This window comes from Bufo bufo, chromosome 5 (assembly GCF_905171765.1).
Source record: "Bufo bufo chromosome 5, aBufBuf1.1, whole genome shotgun sequence".
In the NCBI taxonomy this organism is placed as follows: Eukaryota; Metazoa; Chordata; class Amphibia; order Anura; family Bufonidae; genus Bufo; species Bufo bufo.
Window position 1 is genome coordinate 512917546 of NC_053393.1, and position 21475 is coordinate 512939020.

Genomic DNA, 21475 nt, shown 5'->3' on the forward strand with positions numbered 1-21475 from the left:
GTTGTAACCATCCTGCCCCGGCAGAAGAGAAATAACACAGGGGGACGAAGCAGCAGCAGCCTGTAAGCTCAGAAGATTTATGGGATCAGATGAGCACATCACAATTAGAAGGTTTCGCATATGCAATGCTGGAAAGGAGACGATGGGGGTTGTTCTTCCTCGCTGCGGTGAAAGCTTTTACAGCCATGGTGCTGACGGAGTCCTCAATGTCTAGTAGTTTGGGGCAGGCAATGCATGTTTTGGCGGGGCAGATGCTGAACTTAGCCGTCTCCAATGGGGTTAATGGACACCCAACAATCCCGGGGAGAGATCCAGCTGGTGGAGGAAGTTTTAGGGAAGGCTGACACATGGGGGATATTCCAGCAGATTTCCCAATGCAAAGCAAACTGGATGGAAACAGACCTGCGTTGCAAATTTTGAATCCCCAGCAAGTCAAATTATGCTGCAGATTTCCAGCACAATATATACCGCAAAACTGGCAACAAATACGCTGATTTTACAGCGTTTTTTTCAGATTTTTCACACTAACTTTTTGTCTCGCACCCTTACTGGTAACACTCGGCTGATAGCCCTCCAAGGTTCTTTAATGGTCCAGTCACTGAATTATAGGGTAGCTACCTATAGGTGGCACTAGAGAGACAGTTTCCATCCTTCTGGCGGAGACCTACTTTGCATACTTTCTTTCCCAGGAAGCATCTCTTCACCAGCGGGATCCCTACAAGAAGAACCAATATCGCCCACCCCGACAGACATGAGGAACACAAATATTCATCTTGGCGGCAAGGCGGCAGGTAGCCATACCAGTCCAAATCCTATTGTCAGCAGCTCTGGAATTCCTCCGCCTACGATAGATGTCCTTGAGCCGCTCTGTCCAGTTGTGCATAGCGAACATGTTCTTTCCAAACTAGAAACCCCACATCTGGCTTCCTCCCAAAAACACAAACAACTTCCAAAAGCTTCAAGGTACAAGTTGGAACAGAGATAAATCCGATCCATCTGGCATGTATTATTCCTGAGGCTAATGAAGACAAAACGCTGATACATAATGAATACTATAAAATTGGGATTTTTATACACAGCATCTGGCAATTTTTCGCTCCCTTTTCACCTTGGCTCGTACTCTGCCAGGAAGGCCTGGAACAACATGTGATGCATTGTGGGTCCATCAGGCTGCGCAGGGATTAGGAGCGATCCATCACCTACACGGGTAGGTTCCTGCATGTCTGGAGATCGGGATTAGGGCGTTGTCCTATTATCGGGTCATAGTCTATCACATTTAACCAGGATCCCACACACCGACCGCACTTGAAAAGCTCGCCCCCCAGAAGGCCGAGAAGAAACGGCAGTCTGCAAGTAGGGAGGGTGAGAGACCAAAAACATCAAAATGTATATTTTATAGCTCGTCATTATTAAACAGTAACTAAACCTTCATATGAACTTTTAATAAGATGTCCCTAAGGGTACATGCAGACGACAGCCGTATGCCATCCGTTTTTTTTTTTTTTGCAGATCCATTGTAACAATGCCTAAAACGGACAAGAATAGGACATGTTCTATATTTTTTTTTTGCGGGGCTACAGAACGCACATACGGATGCAGACAGCACATGGTGTGCTGTCCGCATTTTTTGCGGACACATTGAAATGAATGGGTCCGCATCCTATCCGCCAAAAAAACGGAACGGACACGGAAACAAACAATGTTCGTGTGCATGTAGCCTAATTCCCTAATAAAACTCTCTCTAATATACTTTATTAGGCGATTTCACTGTGCACCTAAAACTCAGTTCTCCATACACCGCTGATTACAAAGAATTGGAGTAGACGGCCCACGGTACAGAAAGGTCGTCCCTGGATCCGAATTTAAAGGGGGTTGTCCCACAAAAAATATTCTACGTTTTTCAACCCAGCACCTGGATCTGAATACTCTCGTAACTGCATGTAATTAAAGGGGTTATCTGAGTGTTTAATACTGATGACCTATCCTCAGGAAGAGATAGGTCATCAATAACTGATTGATGGGGGTCCGACTCCTGGCACCCACGCTGATCAGCTGTTTGAAGAGACTACAGCGCCACGTGAGCGCTTAGGCATCTTCCTAGGCCAAGGACGTTGTGTTCATTGGTCATATGGCCTGGCACAACTCAGTTCAAGTGAATGGGGCTCAGCTGCAATACCAAGGACAGCCACTATCCATCGGACGGCGCTGCTGTGCTTGGTAAGCTTTGAGGAGGCTGTGGCGCTCACTGGAGTGAGGCAGCCTCTTCAAACAGCTGATCTGCCGCAGTGCCGGACCCCCACTGATCAGATACCTTTGACCTATCCTGAGGATAGCATCCAGTTCAAAATGTAAGACAGCTTCCTTGCCGTCTTACATTTAGACTATTTTCTATGCCTAAAACAGGCACAGAAAATGATGAATGGAGGCAGGTCTGACGGCCCGTCCCCAGATAGCGCAGCTGTTAGCCATCCGTACAGTGACCGCTTTAGTGAAGCCACAATGACGAAGGGACTGACTGAGATAGCGGCGTACAACACTCAGCGGTTTGACCTCCACACCAGTCAAACTTCTATTCATGGAACTCAAAACTTCTATTGTAGCGATCATGGGAGTCCCAGAGGTAGGGCCCCCAGTAGTCAGATATTACCAATCCTGTCGTGGTGGTCCCTTTAAGAACTATTAAGGACCAATGCACTTATTGATCCTCCTCATCCGGAGATTAAAATGGTCTGATTACAATCTTCTCGTCAGAGACAACCCCTCTCAAATAGGAGCAGCTTAGGCGATCAGATCCTGGTTCCCCAGCAAACAGCCAATTCTGCCAGGGGTTATAAAGGCAGAAGGTAAGAGCAAACAAGTTTAGTAGAAAAAGTTTAAAAGGGGCTGTCTTATTTCAGCAAATGATATTTATCATGTAGCGAAAGTTAAGGCACTTACTAATGTATTGTGATTGTCCATATTGCTTCCTTTGCTGGCTGGATTCATTTTCCCATCACATTAGACACTGCTCGTTTCCACGGCTACGACCACCCTGCAATCCATCACTGGTGGTCGTGCTTGCACATTACAGGAAAAAGCCCCGGCCACTCTGGTGGCTGTACCTGTGGGAGCTCACATAGGCCGTTGGTTTTTTCCTATAGTGTGCAAGCACGACCACCGCTGCTGGATTGTAGAGAGAGCTTTAATTGCAGATCATGAAGTTACTGGAATTACTTAACGTGCAGGGTATACATTCTTTTGACGAATGGGGATTCCAGCGGTAGGAACCCACCGATCTAATAGTTCGGACCTCTAACAATCGGAATACCCCTTTAACTAGTCTGGAGATAGGAGCAGGTCACAGAGTTTGGACTTTTGTGGCAATATTCCATAAATGTTAACAAGGAATACCCCTTCAATTGAAAATTAAGTATATGAACCGAGCCAGACTTTAGACTCCAAATGAGATCAAACTGAAGTGGAGCAGTCTACAAAAAAATCTCTACTTTGTATCTACAACTCTTATACTGTACATACCCATGTGTCTCCATGGTAACAGACTACAAGCAACCCTGAGTGTAGTCTGACCCTGCAGTCCCATTGCTTCCATTTGTTCCCCATTTCTCATCCATAGCTCAGCGTATTAGGTTCACAGGAACTCCGCATTGTATTGCCTTCACATACACACAACACAGTCCTCCGTGAGAGTCAATCATCCACATCACAACACACAGGAAAGAAAATCCTGTTGTAACGACAGGACCTCTGACAGATCAAAGCTCAGAAGGCTTTAAAGTGGCAATTAAGTTTTTAAGATCACATGATTGGTTACTATTAGGCCTAGTTCACACGAACGTGTGTGATCCGTGGGCGTATTGCGGGCCGCAATACACAGCCACAGTTCCGTGTGCATTCCGCATCATGGATGCGGACCCATTCACTTTTAATGGGGCCGCAAATCCGGAATTGCGGAACGGCCGCACGGAACGGGACTCCTCGGAAGCACTACGGAGTGCTTCCGTGGGGTTGCGTCCCGTACTTCCGTTACGCAAAAAGATAGGACATGTCCTATCTTTTTGCGGAACGGGCGGATCGCGGACCCATTAAAGTGAATGGGTCCGCGATCCGATGCGGCTGACCCACGGCCAGTGTGAACTCGGCCTTAGGGTACTTTCACACTTGCGTTGTTTGATTCCGGCAGGCAGTTCAGTTGCCTGATCAGAAAAACTGTATGCAAACGCACGTCATTTGCAGACTGATCAGGATCCTGATCAGTCTGACAAATGCATTGCAATACTGGATCAGTTTTTCCGGTGTCATATTTATTATTTTTTACATTTTTAAAGATCTGAGCATGCGCAGACCTGGAAACCGGATCCGTTTTACCGGAACACTTGATACCGGATCCGGCATTAATACATTTCAATGGAAATTAATGACGGATCCGGCATTCAGGCAAGTGTTCCGGAATTTTGGCATGCTGCGGTATTTTCTCCATCCAAATACCGTAAAACTGACTGAACTGAAGACATCCTGATGCATACTGAACGGATTGCTTTCCATTCAGAATGCTTTGGGACAAAACTAGGACAGAGGACGGCCCCTAGAACGGAACTCAACACCAGAAAACTTTAACGCTAGTGTGAAAGTACCCTTAGGGATGAGCGAATCGACTTCGGATGAAACATCCGAAGCCGATTCGCATAAAACCTAGATTCCATACTGTACGGAGCAAGCGCTCCGTACAGTATTAGTATGTATTGTTCCTTGGAACGGAACCCCGAGTTCGGGAAATGTTTTTTTTACAGTATAAATCAATTTCTGAAGTTATTATGCGAAGTCTTGCGAGACTTCGCAAAGCAATAACTTCGGCTCATCCGCGCCAATACATTCTAATACTGTACGGAGCGCTCGCTCCGTACAGTATTGAAACTAAGTTTTATGCGAATCGACTTCGGATGTTTCATTCGAAGTCGATTCGCTCATCCCTAGTTACTATGTAAATGGGGGAGGCTGTTTAAGATTAAGAGTCGATTCACACTGCTAACCTCAGCTCCAGCTTTTCTGGAGCGGGTCCAAGACACACGAGCCTTTAAATATGACGCTAGCGATGGTGAAAAAATTAAATAAACCAGTTTTCTTTGAACTTAATCACAATGAAAAAAGTCGACATTGCAAACATGTGTTCAGATTTAAAGAGTGGACACATAGTGAAGGGTAAGCAGTCTCCACTTTCATCCACAGATCCCTGGGCTTCATTTAGGAGAGGGGGGGGGCATAGACTGCAGCAAGCCAGATTGCAATAACCTTACAGATAATTGTGGCTTCTGGGTTTCCTCTCGCTCTGTGTATACACATTAGACAACTGCTAAAATGGCAACTACCACAACTGGAATAGCTGCAAACTCCAATAACGAGCGATACGGATTATGTCAGGATCTGTTCAGGGAAAGACTGATGGTTTTGCACAAAGTTTCAAATCAGTTGTGAGGATGCAATCAGTTATTGATGAGTTTTTCATGCGCGTGAAAAAAAAACGGAACACTCAACATCTCCGAGCAACTATCAGTGAAAAACACATTGCATACGGACTCCATTCACTTCTATGGAGCTCGGGCTGCGTGAAAAATGCACATTATAGAACGCGCTGAGATTTTTCCTGAACGCAGAGATGATGCTTAAAAAACGCATGAATGTATCAGGATTCAGTCCGGATGCTGTCGGTTTGCAACACGCATCCTATCCGGACGGAAGACTCACTCATGTGAAAGAGGCCTAAGGGTCCATTCACACGTCCGTGTGTTTTTTGCGGATCCGCAAAACACGGACACCGGCAATGGTCGTTCCGCATTTTGCGGACCACAAATCGCCGGCACTAATAGAATATGCCTATTCTTGGCCACAATTGCGGACAAAAATAGGGCATGTTCTATTTTTTTTCCCGGGAATGGAAATGCGGATCCGGAAGTGTGGGTCCGCATTTCCGGATTCGGGCCGCACATCGTGCAGCCCCATAGACATGAATGGGTCCGCAATTCCGTTCCGCAAAATGCGGAACAGAATTGCGGACGTGTTGCGATCAAACCGTATACGGACAGAATCCTGACTCATTCATTCGTTTTTCATGCATCATCTTTGCAGGTCTGGAGCACTTACAGGAGCACCAGTACCGGCAATACAGGACCTCATGATAAGGAACAACAAATCTGTTACCCAAAAAATGGGGGGGACTTACCTCCATTGTCGGTACGCTTTAACGCTCCATCCTTATGAGGACACAATTCACATCTCTGGGTGAAAGAAAACAATTGAAAGAAGAATTACACTTGATGACATGTATGAGGGGCGGCTGGTCATATGTATCTATAGGTCGGTTCACATCTGTGTCGTGAACGCCTGCGCTGTGATCTGTATACGGTGTACATGCCGGCTTTCGGACAGACAAAAAGTACTACACGCTGCATTTTTTTGTTTGGCCAAAAGCCGCCGTATATGCCGGAAAGCGCCTGGATCCCCACCGGATCGCATTATAGTGAATGGGGATCCGGCGGTGCCGGATACGGTAAACTGCGGTGGTCTGTTCCTCCGCGGGCTTACTGACCACACCATAGAAAGTATCAGCAAAGCACACGGTTAGCAGTTCTCTATCACTGGACCAGGGCCTTTCTCAGGTCCTGGGCTTGTTACAATGCAACAGTCTATGCAATCCCTGTGAGCTAAAACACAGCGCTTGTAGAAATCTCACTCCTGAGAGTTTGCTGCAATGTATCAGTGTGGGCAAGACGTATCCGTCTCTCCGCTTTAAGAGGTGTGAGGCTAGGATCTGATAGGAGGAGGCTACGTCACAAATTCCAGCAAAAAAAAGCAGGACAAAATCCTGCTGCCTGCACTGTAACCCAACGGACCCCATTAAAGTCAATTGGATCCGTTGGGCACTAGATCAGTCGCTCCAATTTATTTTTCTTTTCTTTACCGAAACAGAAGAACAGAAAAGCGTTTCTGATGTGAGCCGGGCCTTACATGGATAGATCTTCAAACTGGTAACTCAATAATAAAAAAAAAGGGGAAATTATCATGGCCTGTGAGCCAGTTTTCTGGCGTAACAAAAAGTTGCAAAATTTGGCGCACACCATTTTTAGGTTTTAACTTTGCGGGGCATAGTGGAAGGGCCGTCAACATGGCGGGTTGTACCGTGGAATTGTGGTGTGGACAGCCACGCTGAGATTCCTCTGAAAACCTGCCGGTGGCTACGTCCTTTCTGCTTCCCATACTGAGGATGGCAAAGTGGTGGCTTAAAGCTACAGGTGCGCCCACCCAGAAAGGACATGGACGCCAGTGGGTTTTCAGCGGAATTAAATTGTGGATTCAACATGTGACTAGGCCCTAAATTTTTTATAATTTATGAAAAGAAAGTGGGACGAATTAAAGCTTTAGGCTACATTCACACAGCTGTACCCCTTTTGTGGTCCGGTAAATGTACATATGCGCTGTTTGCATCCCGCACGTTCCACAGGTCAAGACGCCAATTCTTGTCTGCAAAACAGGCATGTCCTACAACTTGCAGCACACTCGTCCGGATGCAGAAAGCACAGGGAAGACATGCGCTGTCCACATTTTTTGCAGCCCCACAGAAATAAATGGGTCTGTGTGCAATCCACAAAAAATGCGGATCAGACGCAGACGGAAAATATGGCCGTGTGAATGAGGCCTAAATCTACATCTAACTGGAATAGACTTTACTTTGTGGTGAACAGACAGGAAAAAAATGTCACATCTTCAGCTTATTAAACGACAGTGTTAGACCAGCCCTGTCCTTGTGCCCTGGACACCCAGTTATCGTGCTGTCTGACCCAACCTTGTATTCCAAGGACCGCTATTGAACTGAATGGCCGCCAGGTAGTGCCAGGGGTGCCATGAACGGGACCTAGGGGGCGAACAGCTGACTGTCCTGGAGGCTACATTCTGAAAGGGTGATCTCTGGTCCTTATAATAGAACCTGGCCCACCCCTGTATCTGACAGAGGACCACCACCATGCTGAGGACAATCACAACCCAATTCTACAAAGCTACAAGCCTCCTCCTATCAAACGTACAAAGATGGACACCTGTATTGTAGATGTACAGGAGATCAGACCACAACTATTACAATACAGCTCACCAGGAAAACAAATCTACCCCCGGGGTAAGGCAGGGGCACCAGGGTAATAAGAAAGAAAGGTCTATGCATGAATACTGTGAACAGACTGTGCTATTGTAATCCGGGACCCAAGGCATTGCCTCGCCCTGTACTTATCCCCAGCTTTTAAATACACTCATTGACAAAACAAATACCGCACCAAGGAGGAGTTGTTGGAATGAAACTTCCCATGTGTGACTGTAATGAGGATACATGTAAGTGATTACAAGAGAAGGGTATTGGGGAAACCGTACACAGGAAAGAAGGCTATAGGACCCTGTTTGGCCACCTCTAGCCTGGATACAAGATGAGATACGGCCTCTAGCCTGGATACAAGATGAGATACGGGCTCTAGCCTGGATACAGGATGAGATACGGCCTCTAGCCTGGATACAGGATGAGATACGGCCTCTAGCCTGGATACAGGATGAGATACGGCCTCTAGCCTGGATACAGGATGAGATACGGCCTCTAGCCTGGATACAGGATGAGATACGGCCTCTAGCCTGGATACAGGATGAGATACGGCCTCTAGCCTGGATACAGGATGAGATACGGCCTCTAGCCTGGATACAGGATGAGATACGGCCTCTAGCCTGGATACAGGATGAGATACGGCCTCTAGCCTGGATACAAGATGAGATACGGCCTCTAGCCTGGATACAAGATGAGATACGGCCTCTAGCCTGGATACAAGATGAGATACGGCCTCTAGCCTGGAAACAAGATGAGATACGGCCTCTAGCCTGGATACAGGATGAGATACGGCCTCTAGCCTGGATACAGGATGAGATACGGCCTCTAGCCTGGATACAAGATGAGAGACGGCCTCTAGCCTGGATATAAGATGAGATACGGCCTCTAGCCTGGATACAGGATGAGATACGGCCTCTAGCCTGGATACAGGATGAGATACGGCCTCTAGCCTGGATACAGGATGAGATACGGCTTCTAGCCTGGATACAGGATGAGATACGGCCTCTAGCCTGGATACAGGATGAGATACGGCCTCTAGCCTGGATACAGGATGAGATACGGCCTCTAGCCTGGATACAGGATGAGATACGGCCTCTAGCCTGGATACAGGATGAGATACGGCCTCTAGCCTGGATACAAGATGAGAGACGGCCTCTAGCCTGGATACAAGATGAGATACGGCCGCCCATCTGGATACAAGATGAGATACGGCCGCCCATCTGGATACAAGATGAGATACGGCCTCCCATCTGGATACAAGATGAGATACGGCCTCCCATCTGGATACAAGATGAGATACGGCCTCCCATCTGGATACAAGATGAGATACGGCCTCCCATCTGGATACAAGATGAGATACGGCCTCCCATCTGGATACAAGATGAGATACGGCCTCCCATCTGGATACAAGATGAGATACGGCATCCCGTCTGGACACAAGATGAGATACGGCCTCCCATCTGAATACAAGAGATACGGCCTCTAGGCTGGATACAGAATGAGATACAGATGAACATGGAGGCATACAGGTTCCTGGTATCCTGCAGCACTTTTGACCACAGATGATGCAGCTGGACCTGTAGATCCTGCGCACTCGTAGGTTGATGAAGTGGATATCTGGGGCAGTGTGTTGCTCCACAATAAAGGCAGGATTGAAGCACTCATCATGAGACCTCCATACTCCAACCTGACTGTCATCGGATCCAAACAGAACCTAGATTCTGTTACAGACCATACGGTTCTAGCCTGTAGCAGTCAAAGTTTCTTATTTACAACACCACCAGATAAGGCGACTGTGGCTGGCTGTCAGTGGTGGGACACATAATGGACACTGCGACACCAAATCTGTGTCTGGAAATGGTCCGGGCAGAGACAGGGGTGTAATGAAGGCGCCACCTGTGTCTGGATAGTGGACAACAACACTGTGGGAGCTCCTCAAGCTTGTCAGCGGATCAAACAATCCTCCCTAATGGTAGTCTGCCTGGGCTGTCCAGAGCATGTTCACCATCTGTGTGGGCCCTCATGAAACCACTGCTCCCAACACCACCTAACGGCTAGGTCAGAACGGCCTAGAAGACGGGCGATTTGTCAAAACACCAACCTACATCTCTCAGTCCAGTGATGCATCCCCCCCGAGTCAGCATCGTAGAGGCATGTCTAGCAGTCAAAAATCTCTAAACTCTCACGGTCACCAAAAGTTACACTACCCAAAAGTAGCCTCTGAGAGCCTTTTTATAGGATGGCGGGGGAAGCACTCATACACCTCTACTCATTTACAATTCTGCATGCTGATGTGCATGGTATCTGCTGGAAGCCAGGCCACAGAACAGAATTATGTCATGGAGATTTCAGCAGCGAACCTAAACGCACGACTACAAAATGTGATTTCCAAATGAACACGAGATGTAAAAACAGGCCGGTGACTTTTACCAGGCCCCCACAGACACTTCTACCCATGAACATTCGCACAGAGCTATTGTCTACATCAGGCCATTTTGAGGGTTACGCACAAGTAGTGGAAAGGTGCCACAGAGCACCCAATGACGAAAGTCGTTCATCGGGCGAGATGACTGTTCATATGGACACCTCAAACATCATTTCTGGGCCGTAGATTGTGCCGTGTAAGCGGGGATCTGCTGCCCAGATATGATGAATCTCTATGAGGAAGGGCGACAGCAGTCGCCACCGCTCGTCCTCATACTGTGGGGCGATTGCAGCATGTAAATGCAGCTCTTCACCTCTACTGAGGAGCAGGAATTTATCAGGAAGGAAAGATTCCTTCCCGATAATTGAGGGCTCCTCAGCGCAGCGTAAATGCGGACGGATATGTTGAGTCTGCTCCTACTATTTGCCTTGAGAGATAAGAGCTGTCTGGCCCCTCTCATTTCCCATGGACCACTGAAGTATTAGGGACATCATGGCTACCCTTATAGTTACAATTAGGGTTGTCCCGATACCGATACTAGTATCGGTATCGGGACCGATTCCGAGTTTTCTCGGCGGTACTCAGCCGCCGATACCCCGCCCCGATACATAAATAGAATACTATGGGCGTAACTATGGGCGGGGCCCGGTGCAGTCACTGTACTCTTACACCGGGCCCCGCCGCTCACCGAAGTATTTATAAACGTGAATCCTTATCCTGTTGTTAAGTTGAACTAACGCTGCCCTCTCCCATGTCCCCCCTGTATCCCCACAGCACTTACTTAAGCTTCCATAGCAGGCAGAGCAGACGGCAGCAGTAACGTCACTCACTGACGTCGCGCGTCTGCTCCGCCCACTTTATGAGTGAAGCAGGCGGAGCAGGCGCGCGACGTCAGTGAGTGACGATACTGGTGCCGTCCGCTCTGCCTGCTATGGAAGCTTAAGTAAGTGCTGTGGGGATACAGGGGGGACATGGGAGAGGGCAGCGTTAGTTCAACTTAACCACAGCATAAGGATTCACGTTTATAAATACTTCGGTGAGCGGCGGGGCCCGGTGTATTGGGGGACACTGTTATGAGGGGGATCTGTGGATGACATATAGCAGTGTCATCCACAGATCCTCCCCATAACAGTTCCATCCACAGATCCCCCACCAAATAACAATGCCATCCTCAGATCCCCCCACCCCATAACAATGCCATCCACAGATATCCCACCCCATAGCAGTACCATCCACAGATCCCCATAACAGTGCCATCCACAGATCCCCCATAACAGTGCCATCCACAGATCCCCCATAACAGTGCCATCCACAGATCCCCCATAACAGTGCCATCCACAGATCCCCCATAACAGCACCATCCACAGATCCCCATAACAGTGCCATCCACAGATCCCCCATAACAGTGCCATCCACAGATCCCCCATAACAGTGCCATCCACAGATCCCCATAACAGCGCCATCCACAGATTCCCCATAACAGCACCATCCACAGATCCCCATAACAGTGCCATCCACAGATCCCCCATAACAGTGCCATCCACAGATCCCCATAACAGTGCCATCCACAGATCCCCCATAACAGTGCCATCCACAGATCCCCCATAACAGTGCCATCCACAGATCCCCATAACAGTGCCATCCACAGATCCCCCATAACAGTGCCATCCACAGATCCCCCACATGACAGTGCGTCATCCACAGATCCCCCAAAACGGTCACATGACATTTAAAAAAAGTATCGGTATTCGGTATCGGTGACTACTTGAAAAAAAGTATCGGTACTTGTACTCGGTCCTAAAAAAGTGGTATCGGGACAACCCTAGTTACAATACAGCTAAATGAAAAGTTAGCGCGGCTGATGGGAGCTTTTTGGCACAGAATGTGCAAATTCCGACAGTAAAAAAGGGCTTTACAGTTTTGCCCTTTTGGAACATCTAAGGCCGCATTCACAAGTCCATTTAGGAGATCCGGCTGCCTGACCCGGCGCAAATGCCTGCTGTTGGCCGGACAAAAAAAAAATATATGTTTTTTTGTCCAGCGGAAACCTGGCATTTATTCCAGAAATCGACCGGATCACTGCTGGACCTCTGTGCCCTCAGTCAATGGGGATCCAGGGGTGAAGCAGAGGATCCAGCAGACTGCTCTGTGCTGGAACAGCCTGCCCGATCTCCTAACGGAGATGTGAATGAGGCCTAAACCGGACAGTGGCTGCTTCGTTTGGCCATACCCTAACTGTCCAGCGTACACAGGCCATCCAGGCAAGGTCTGGAATTTTATGAAGATTGCATAAATGGTATAAAATAAAGGAATAACCATTGCATAATTCACATGGCCGCTGCTGCCAATCACTGGCCTCAGCAGTGATGCGTGCATGTGTGACACAGGACTGATGGGACTAGTGATTGGCTGTAGGAGTACATGATGTTATCTCTGCAGCTGTGCTGGATCGGCATGGGATTTAACAAAATAAATAGTGGCCATTTCTTTATCTTATACCATTTCTGTCTCAAAGTTCTTAAAATCCTGGACGTTAACCCCTTTAAAAGCAACTGAATCAGCTGTAGGGGCATGCATGTGTGAACACATGCATCCATACAGAGAAGAATTCAGTGGGTGGTAAATTAGAAAGTTTCTGCACTTTCCGCGCTGAGAAATAGCAGCAAGCCTGGGATACCACATGTACGTGATTTCCTGCACCGCATATACCAGGGATCAGCAACCTCCGGCAGGCCAGCTGGGGTGAAACTACAACTCCCAGCATGCACACTTGCACTTGAAGTGAATGGAGCATGCTGGGAGTTGTAGTTTAACAGTGCCGGAGGTTGCTGACCCCCTGGTATATATAGCTAACCTGAAGACACCAGATGTAGCAGTGCCCACAGTGCTCTGGAAGTAAACCACCTGATGGATCCTCCCGACTAGACCTCTGGAAATCCGGGCACGCTCTCGCACACCTCTCTTTTCTGAAACACGTGCCTAAAGCTAGCAGGCTGTCAACGAGATCAAGGCGACGGCCGATATCGGAACACGGCAGAGACATAGACGGACTCACCACTCTGGCCGCTCTTTCCTGGGATTCGCACTTCCTACAGAACCATGGCCCGGTTGGCACTTGCACTATGCCGTAACAAGCTGTGGAAGAAGACACAAAGTTAGAAGGCAGATTACATTACACCCGTCCTGCCGCTGACAGAAGACACCTGCGGCAAGCTTCAGTTCACTGAACGAGACCTACCGGCAGCCAGCGTGCGGCTATACAGCGCCCACAACCAGTTCCCCGCTGCACTGCACTTTCATGTAGGATCTACCACATTTTTTGGGAAAAAGGAAGGGGAAAATTCTTCCTGGTCACCCAGAAAAAAAAGTGTGCAGTGCTAGACAAGTAGAGAGTCCGGCAGCTGCATCCTGAGCTTCCCCCACTATAAAGCCCAGTGCCCCCGTGTGCGAGGAGGAGTCCCAAACCTCGCACCTCCCTGTCATTCCTCTTCCTACATTCAGCTCACACCAGGCCAAGCACATAGCACAACAAAGCAGCTGTCTCCGTGCCAGAAGGCAGCCTAATCTCTGACTGCGGCAGTCAGGTAATGCGAGTGGGGGAGGGTGGTCTGCTGGGAGCCGCCAGCAAAGGAATCCCTTAACCCTTCTTCAGACACCCAGCGAAATACTGGAACAAAGGTATTCACTAAAAGGGTCATTACCAAAACAATTACTACAACTAGAAGGCCTCGTGCACACGACCGTATCCGTTTTTTGCGGTCCACAAACCATGGTCGTGTGCACGAGGCCTAAGGTTGCTGCCACACATTGCGCGGTGCTGCACATGTCTTTTTCTGGTGCGTTTTTTTTGCAGCACAGCCGCATAGCAAGGCAGCACCCTGAGGGCCCTATCAGATCGCCCAGTGCTTGGGCAAGACGGGCGCCGATTGACGATAAACACGTAGAGTGGCGCCCTTTTGTTTGGCCTGTTGTAGTAGGCCGTTGCAAACAGAATGGAGGAGGAAGGATCACTACTGCGGGCGTTCCTCCCCCGTTCAGTTCTAAGGCTCCATTCACATGTCCGTAATAATGGGTCCGCACACGTTCCGTAAATCACCCCCACTATGTGCTCTCCGCATCCGCATTTCCGGAACGCACCGCCAATCTTCCGGTCCGCAAAAAAATAAAACGTGTCCTATTCTTGTCCGCAATTGAGGACAAGATTAGGCATTTCTATGGGCGGGGGGGCGTCCAGGTGTATTGCGGATCTGCCATTTGCGGAGACTGCAATGCACTATGGACGTGTGAATGGACCCTAATGATCATCGGCAGCGCCTTCATGATTACACAGGGCGAGGTGATGACGATAATTGTGCATCTTTCATTCAGAATGAAACTCATGAGCGTTCGCTCATACACCGGATGACCGGCGGCACGATGCCAAATATCGGAAACGCCTGTTCCTGATAACTGACCCGAAAATTGTCCAGACTAAGAGCAGCTTGGGGACATTTACAAAGAGCGCTACGCCTGTTTCCGGTGTAAAAAAAAAAGCGCAAGGCCATGTGTTGCAACTTTTTAAGCGCCATTTTGTACACAGCCACAGTACGGCAATACTAGCGAGAACGGAAGCAAGTACAACATAGCGACACATAAAATGACAGGATCAGACCACACACGTGGCCGGTAACTATGGAGACACATGGGCTTACACAGGAGATGCAGACAATTCGCATTGTCTGCAGCGTATACAGCTGGTTCCCAATGAAATTAATAGGATGATGTTTCAAGGCCTTTTTTGGAGACGATTTTGAAGTGGAAAGGGGTCAACGGGTCCGCAAAAAAAAAACTGAAGTTACTCCGTGTGCATTGCGTTTCCGTATGGCCGTTCCGCAAAAGAATAGAACATGTCCTATTATTGTCCGCATTACGGAGAAGGATAGGACTGTTCTATTAGGGCCTGGCTGCTCCGTTCCATTGCACATAGACGTCATTCGTATTTTTTGCGGACCACAAAATACATAAGTTTGTGTGCATGAGCCCAAAGGGAAAGGCAAAAATCGCTGAACTGTGAAATCAAGGCTACGCTTCCTTCTAAGGGCTTATGCACACAGCCGTATCTGTTTTGGAGGTCCACAAATCGCAGATCCACAAAACACGGACACCGACCATGTGTATCCTGCATTTTCCCTTCCGCGGATCCCACTGTACGATACAAATGCCTATTCTTGTCCGCAGTCTTTTTTCGGGGGCCGCAGAATGGACATACGGATACAGACAGCACATGGTGTGCTGAACGTATCTTTTCTAACTCCACTGAAATGAATGGGTCCGCATCCGATCTGGAAGAATTGCGGATCACTGCGCGAGCTAAAACTACAGTCCCCGACATAACAGCTGGCAAACCGTGTACATGAGAGGCTCCCACAGTCCTTTATAACTTTATAACCTGGATCTCAGAGGTGAGAAAAGGACAAAACGCGAGATCCCCGCGCTTTCCTCCGGCAGACATCTTGAAGTCTTCGGCATCTAATACTGGGAGGGGCAATCATGTCTAAAGATGTCCATACAACTGAGGGCTCATTCAGATGACCGTATATTTATGACCGCATCCGTTCCGCAATTTTGCGGACCCATTCATTTCAATGGGCATGCATGTCTTCTCAATATAGAGAGAGAAGTAAGCCGGTGGCAGACTCTCCAGAGAGGACAGAAGGATCGGGCATGTTAAAATACTTCTTCTTAGGCCTAATGCACACGACCGTTGTGTGTTTTGCGGTCCGAATATCGCGGATCCGCAAAACACGGATGGCGTCTTTGTGCATTCCGCAATTTGCGGAACGGTACGGACAGCCATTAATATAACTGCCTATTCTTGTCCGCAAAAACGCGGACAAGAATAGGACAGGTTGGGTTTTTTTTGCGGACCACGGAACGGAGCAACGGATGCGGCCCCATTGAACTGCGGCTCGGATGCGGACCAAACAACGGCCGAGGCTACATTCACTGGACCGTATGTGTTTTGCGGTCTGCAAAACACTGATCAGCAATAAAATACGGATGACGTCCTTATTGCATCCGATTCTTCTTGTAACAATGCCTATCCTTGTCTGAACAAGATGAACAAGAATAGGACATGTTCTATATTTTCTGCTGAGCTATGGAACGGACATACGGATGGGTCCGCACCCATTCTGCAAAAAAAAACAAAAAACGGAACGGACATGGAAAAAAATACGTTCATGTGCATGTAGCATAAAAGTAAAAAAAAAAAAAGACATTATAAAGCAGCATGCCCTTCCTAAGAATATTCAAGGGGCAGCACCAATTTCAGGCTGCTCCAGTGGCATCCAGCGCAGGCGCAGTGCACAGATGAAGCCACGGACACCTCGAGAGTGGCATCTTTAGAAAGCTAGTATCAGGCAGTTTGAGGACAGTATATTTGATGACAGGCTCCATTTAAAACGGGAATATCCTTTAAGTGATCACGTTGAGGAGCCGTCCCCTCTCCTGACATGTCTGCTGTAGTAACTGCTTGCATCCCCCATGTAATAACACTGCTGGAGCATCTATTCCTAGGACTCCACCTTGTGCCATTACTTTATTATTCCTGCTAGAAGTTATGAATCAATTACTAGCAGTTTGCAATGAAGGTCCAGATGGGTGTCACCTGTTGGGGACGTGTCCCTGCACAATCTAACACTGGCTGGACTGATTGTTTACGGTGACATACACTACAGCTTACTCACTGTATAAGCAGAAATGACAGGCGTTGTAATAGAGGACATGAGTGGTTGTCATCAGTAAGGCTACTTTCACACCTGCGTTCGGTGCGGATCCGTCTTGTATCCGCACCGATAATGCAAATGCTTGTATCTGTTCAGAACGGATCCGTTTGCATTATTCTTTTTAAAAAAAAGTCTAAGTTGAAACGGATCCGTCCTGACTACATTAAAAGTCAATGGGGGACGGATCCGTTTTCAATTGCACCATATTGTGTCAGTGAAAACTGATCCGTCCCCATTGACTTACATTGTAAGTCAGGACGGATCCGTTTGGCTCCGCATAGTCAGACGGTCACCAAAACTCTGCAAGCTGCGTTTTAGTGACCGTCTAAAAAACACAACGGAGGCCAAACGCAGCCAAATTGATGCATTCTGAGCGGATCCTTATCCATTCAGAATGCATTGGGGCTTATCTGATCTGTTTTGGGCCGCTTGTGAGAGCCCTGAAACGGACCTCATAGGCGGACCCTGAAATGCCGGTGTGAAAGTAGCCTAAACGGAATAAGAAAGTCAGGCATTCACACTGGAGGAGAACTCTGGTGGCTTTTACGTGATATTTCTAAGACAGGACACATTGATAACGAGGGTGTAAAGTAATTAATGGTGCGTCCTGCTTCCAGCTGGCAGACAGGGACTACTACTCTGCCCAGACGCCACGAGCACAAGTGACTACACCCACGGGCAGAAACAAACTGACGGAAGTCTTGGGAGTAAAAGCTACTACGGAATCTCAGAGGCACTGGGAATTTTTATTTTTTTGTATACGAACCTCCAAAGTCAACAACCCTACATTTCAGTCATCGGCTCACCAGCTCTTGGCATTGCCCAGCCAAACGCCAAAGAAACGCAAAAAAAGAGAAGCATCCGCAGCCCTTAGGCCCCTTTTACACGAACGATACAGATTAGGTCCGGATGCGTTCAGTGAAACTCGCACCATTTTGCAAGCGAGTTCAGTCCGTTTTGTCTGCGATTGCGTTCAGTTTCAGTTTTTTCCGTGCGGGTGCAATGCGTTTTGATGCCTTTTTCACGCACGTTAAAAAAAAAAAAAAAAGGTTTACAAACAACATATTCTAGCAACCTTCAGTGAAAAACGCATTGCACCCGGACCTCATCTGGATTACATCCGGATGCAATGCGTTTTTTACTGAAACCCCTTTCACTTCTATGGGGCCAGGGGCGCGTGAAAGACGCAGAATATAGAACGTGCTGCGATTCTCATGCAACTCAGAAAAGATGCGTGAAAAACAACGCTCATGTACACGGACCCATTTTACTCTAGGCACACTCCTCAGGCTCCTTTCACATGAGCGAGTTTTCCGTGCGGGTACAATACGTGAAGTAAATCCCGATCCATTCATTTCAATGTGTCTGTGTACATGAGCGTTGTTTTTCGCGCATCCGTTCTGCGTTACATGAGAATCGCAGCATGTTCTATATTCTGCAGTCTGTTCCTGCGGTGGATTTCCGTGTCTGGGATAGCCGGATACACCCATTCACCCCTGGACCCCATAGACTATAATGGGACCTGGCCGGTTTCCAGCATGAGTGCCGATGTATGCAGTGGTTTTTATCTGGTCGAAACGCAGCAATCAGGCCGGAGAGCGTCCAGATCCTGTTATAGTCAATGGGGTCCAGTGGTGCATGTTAGTCGCAGGCTATGCCAGATCCAGTGAACTCAGGCAGGCTGTTCTTCTGCTGGAACAACCTGCCGCATCAGTGACCACAGAGGTGAATAGCCTGTGCAGGGACACCCCCCCAACTGGTAACACCCATCTGGACCCTCACTGCAAACTGCTAGCAATTCATTCATAACTTCTAACAGGAATAATAAAGGAACTGCTCAACACAGAGTCATAAGAATAGATGCTCCAGAACGGTTATTACATGGGGAATGCCATGTCAGGAGAGGGGACAGCTCCTCTTCAAAGGGGTTGTCTCATCTCAGACAATGGGGGCATATCACTAGGATATGCCCCTGTTGTCTGAGAACGGAGCCCCGCCAGGTGATGGCTGGAGGACACCGGTCCAGCCACTACCAAGTGCGCTCCCCATAAAAGTGAATGGGAGCGCACCGCGCATAATCGGCCGCCGCTCCCATTCACTTATATGGGCTCAGCTAATTTAGCCGGCCCCATCGAAAATGAAAGGAGGGCGGTTACGCATGCGCAGTGTGCCCTTCACCACTTCGGGGCTCCGTTCTCGATATAGGTGCTGGCCCCAGCGGTGGGACCCGCACCTATAAGACAATGGGGGCATATTTTAGCAATATGCCCCCACTGCCTGAGATGAGACAACCCCTTTAAGGCTATATACACAGAGTTCTTACACTCATCTATGTGCTCTCTATACTTTTTATAGACCAATCCACTAGCAAGAAAATCGGACCAAGATAAAGCCTACTGTGAATTCGCCCATTAACTCTATCGTGTCCGTGTCCAGCTGTTTCCCATTCTACACTCGGATGTGAATTTTCCTTGTCTGAATGAACTTAAAAGGGGTTGTCTCACGTCAGCAAGTATCATTTATCATGTAGAGAAAGTGAATACAAGGCACTTACTAACGTATTGTGATTGGCCATATTGCCTCCTCTGCTGGCTGGATTCATTTTTCCATCACATTATAGACTGCTCGTTTCCATGGTTACAACCAACCTGCTTGCACACTATAGGAAAAAGTGCCGGCCTCTGTGGTGGTTGGGACCGCCAGAGTGCTCATAGTCTGGTGCTTTTTCCTATAGTGTGCAAGCACGACCACTGCTGCTGGATTGCAGGGTGGTCATAACCATGGAAACGAGCAGTGTATAATGTGATGGAAAAATTAATCCAGCCAGCAAAGGAAGCAATATGGAGAATCACAATACATTAGTAAGTGCCTTGTAGTAACTTTCTCTACATGATAAATGCCATTTGTTGAAGTGAGACAACTCCTTTAAGGCCTCATGCACACAACCTTATGTATTCTGCGGTCCACAAAATGAGGATTCGCAACAAACGGATGACGTCCTTTTTTTGGGGGGGAGGGGTTAAGGGTTATCCATTGACTTCCAAATATAAACAGTCGTGTGAATGAGGCCTAAAATAAGGGGTAAGAAACGCATCACATCCGTCAGCCCAGGTACAAATATTCTCCTGACAGAGGAGCGGCTTCTCGGACGTATCTTGGGACACTCCGGCTCAAAGGGAGGCATTATATACAATTCCCTGAGGCCCCTTTCACATTGCCATGTCGACATCCATACATCCCTGACAAGATGGCCAGCGGGTCATCCGTGACGTTGTCCATAAAAGAATCCATGTTTAGTCCGCGTGTCATCCATATTTCACGGACACCGTTAGGCTGAAAACCAATTTCCAGATCATCTCCTACAAATGGTCCGTGAAAAATACCAATAGACCAAAACGCAAAAGGCATCCATGTTGCGTCCGTGGCTTTCACCATCCTACAGACCTATAATCATGGACAATAGTGCATGCTTCTGTGGCGCCACCACAGTCCATGGAGAACCACTGATAAGTCAATGGATGCATGAGCAGTGCGTGGAGACCACGGACTGCACATGTCCACGAATCACTGACGTGTAAAAGGGGCCTAACACATAAGGCAGGAGAAATCCAAGCGCCAGGTGGCCAACATGCCCACAAATGGATTTTCTGCGACTGACGCGTCGCAGTATGTTGCATGTCGCAGTGCGACACCATAGACTGCTATTATAAAAATTGTCTCGCGACATTGTCGTCGTGTAGACCTAGCCTTAGATGGAAAAGTTGGGGGCGACAACCAATATGCCGACATCCTGTCGCCTCACAGGGGTTGTCACCCAGCTCTTCTAGAGCCCCGAAGGGCAGATCTGCTCACTTTCCCAGGTTCTCCAACCCCAAATCAGTAACAATGCGTACAGAATTCACATACCTGGACTTTCTTCTTTTTTTGGGGGGGGGGGGGGGGTAATTTTCTTTTTTTAAGGTGGAGTCGCTCCTCGAATAAAGCTTGTTAACACACGGACTTGGCGTGGCACGGTACGGGGATGGGGGAGCAGATCACCTGTTTCGCAGGAATGACAAGCGAAAAGCCGAAGAAAATGACACTAACAATCATGAATAGGATCCGGGGAAGATAAAACAGAGGCCGCTGCCATTCCTCGGGGCCTCATTTATT

General features: G+C 48.2%; 1 protein-coding gene across 4 annotated transcripts in view; it reads right to left on the reverse strand.

Annotated features, from left to right (window-relative positions):
• The window catches only part of MLLT10 (MLLT10 histone lysine methyltransferase DOT1L cofactor), a 188600-nt gene that overhangs the window by 135332 nt on the left and 31793 nt on the right, over window positions 1-21475 (reverse strand). For 3 of the 4 annotated variants that reach the window (XM_040434434.1, XM_040434433.1, XM_040434435.1), the window contains exons 3-4: window positions 13612-13691; window positions 6215-6269 (exon numbers count right to left, since the gene is read on the reverse strand). In XM_040434434.1, coding sequence (XP_040290368.1) covers window positions 6215-6269; window positions 13612-13691 — 135 coding nt within the window. Of the gene's footprint in view, window positions 1-6214; window positions 6270-13611; window positions 13692-21475 lie in introns of those variants that run through there. The other variant, XM_040434436.1, reaches the window with a different exon arrangement.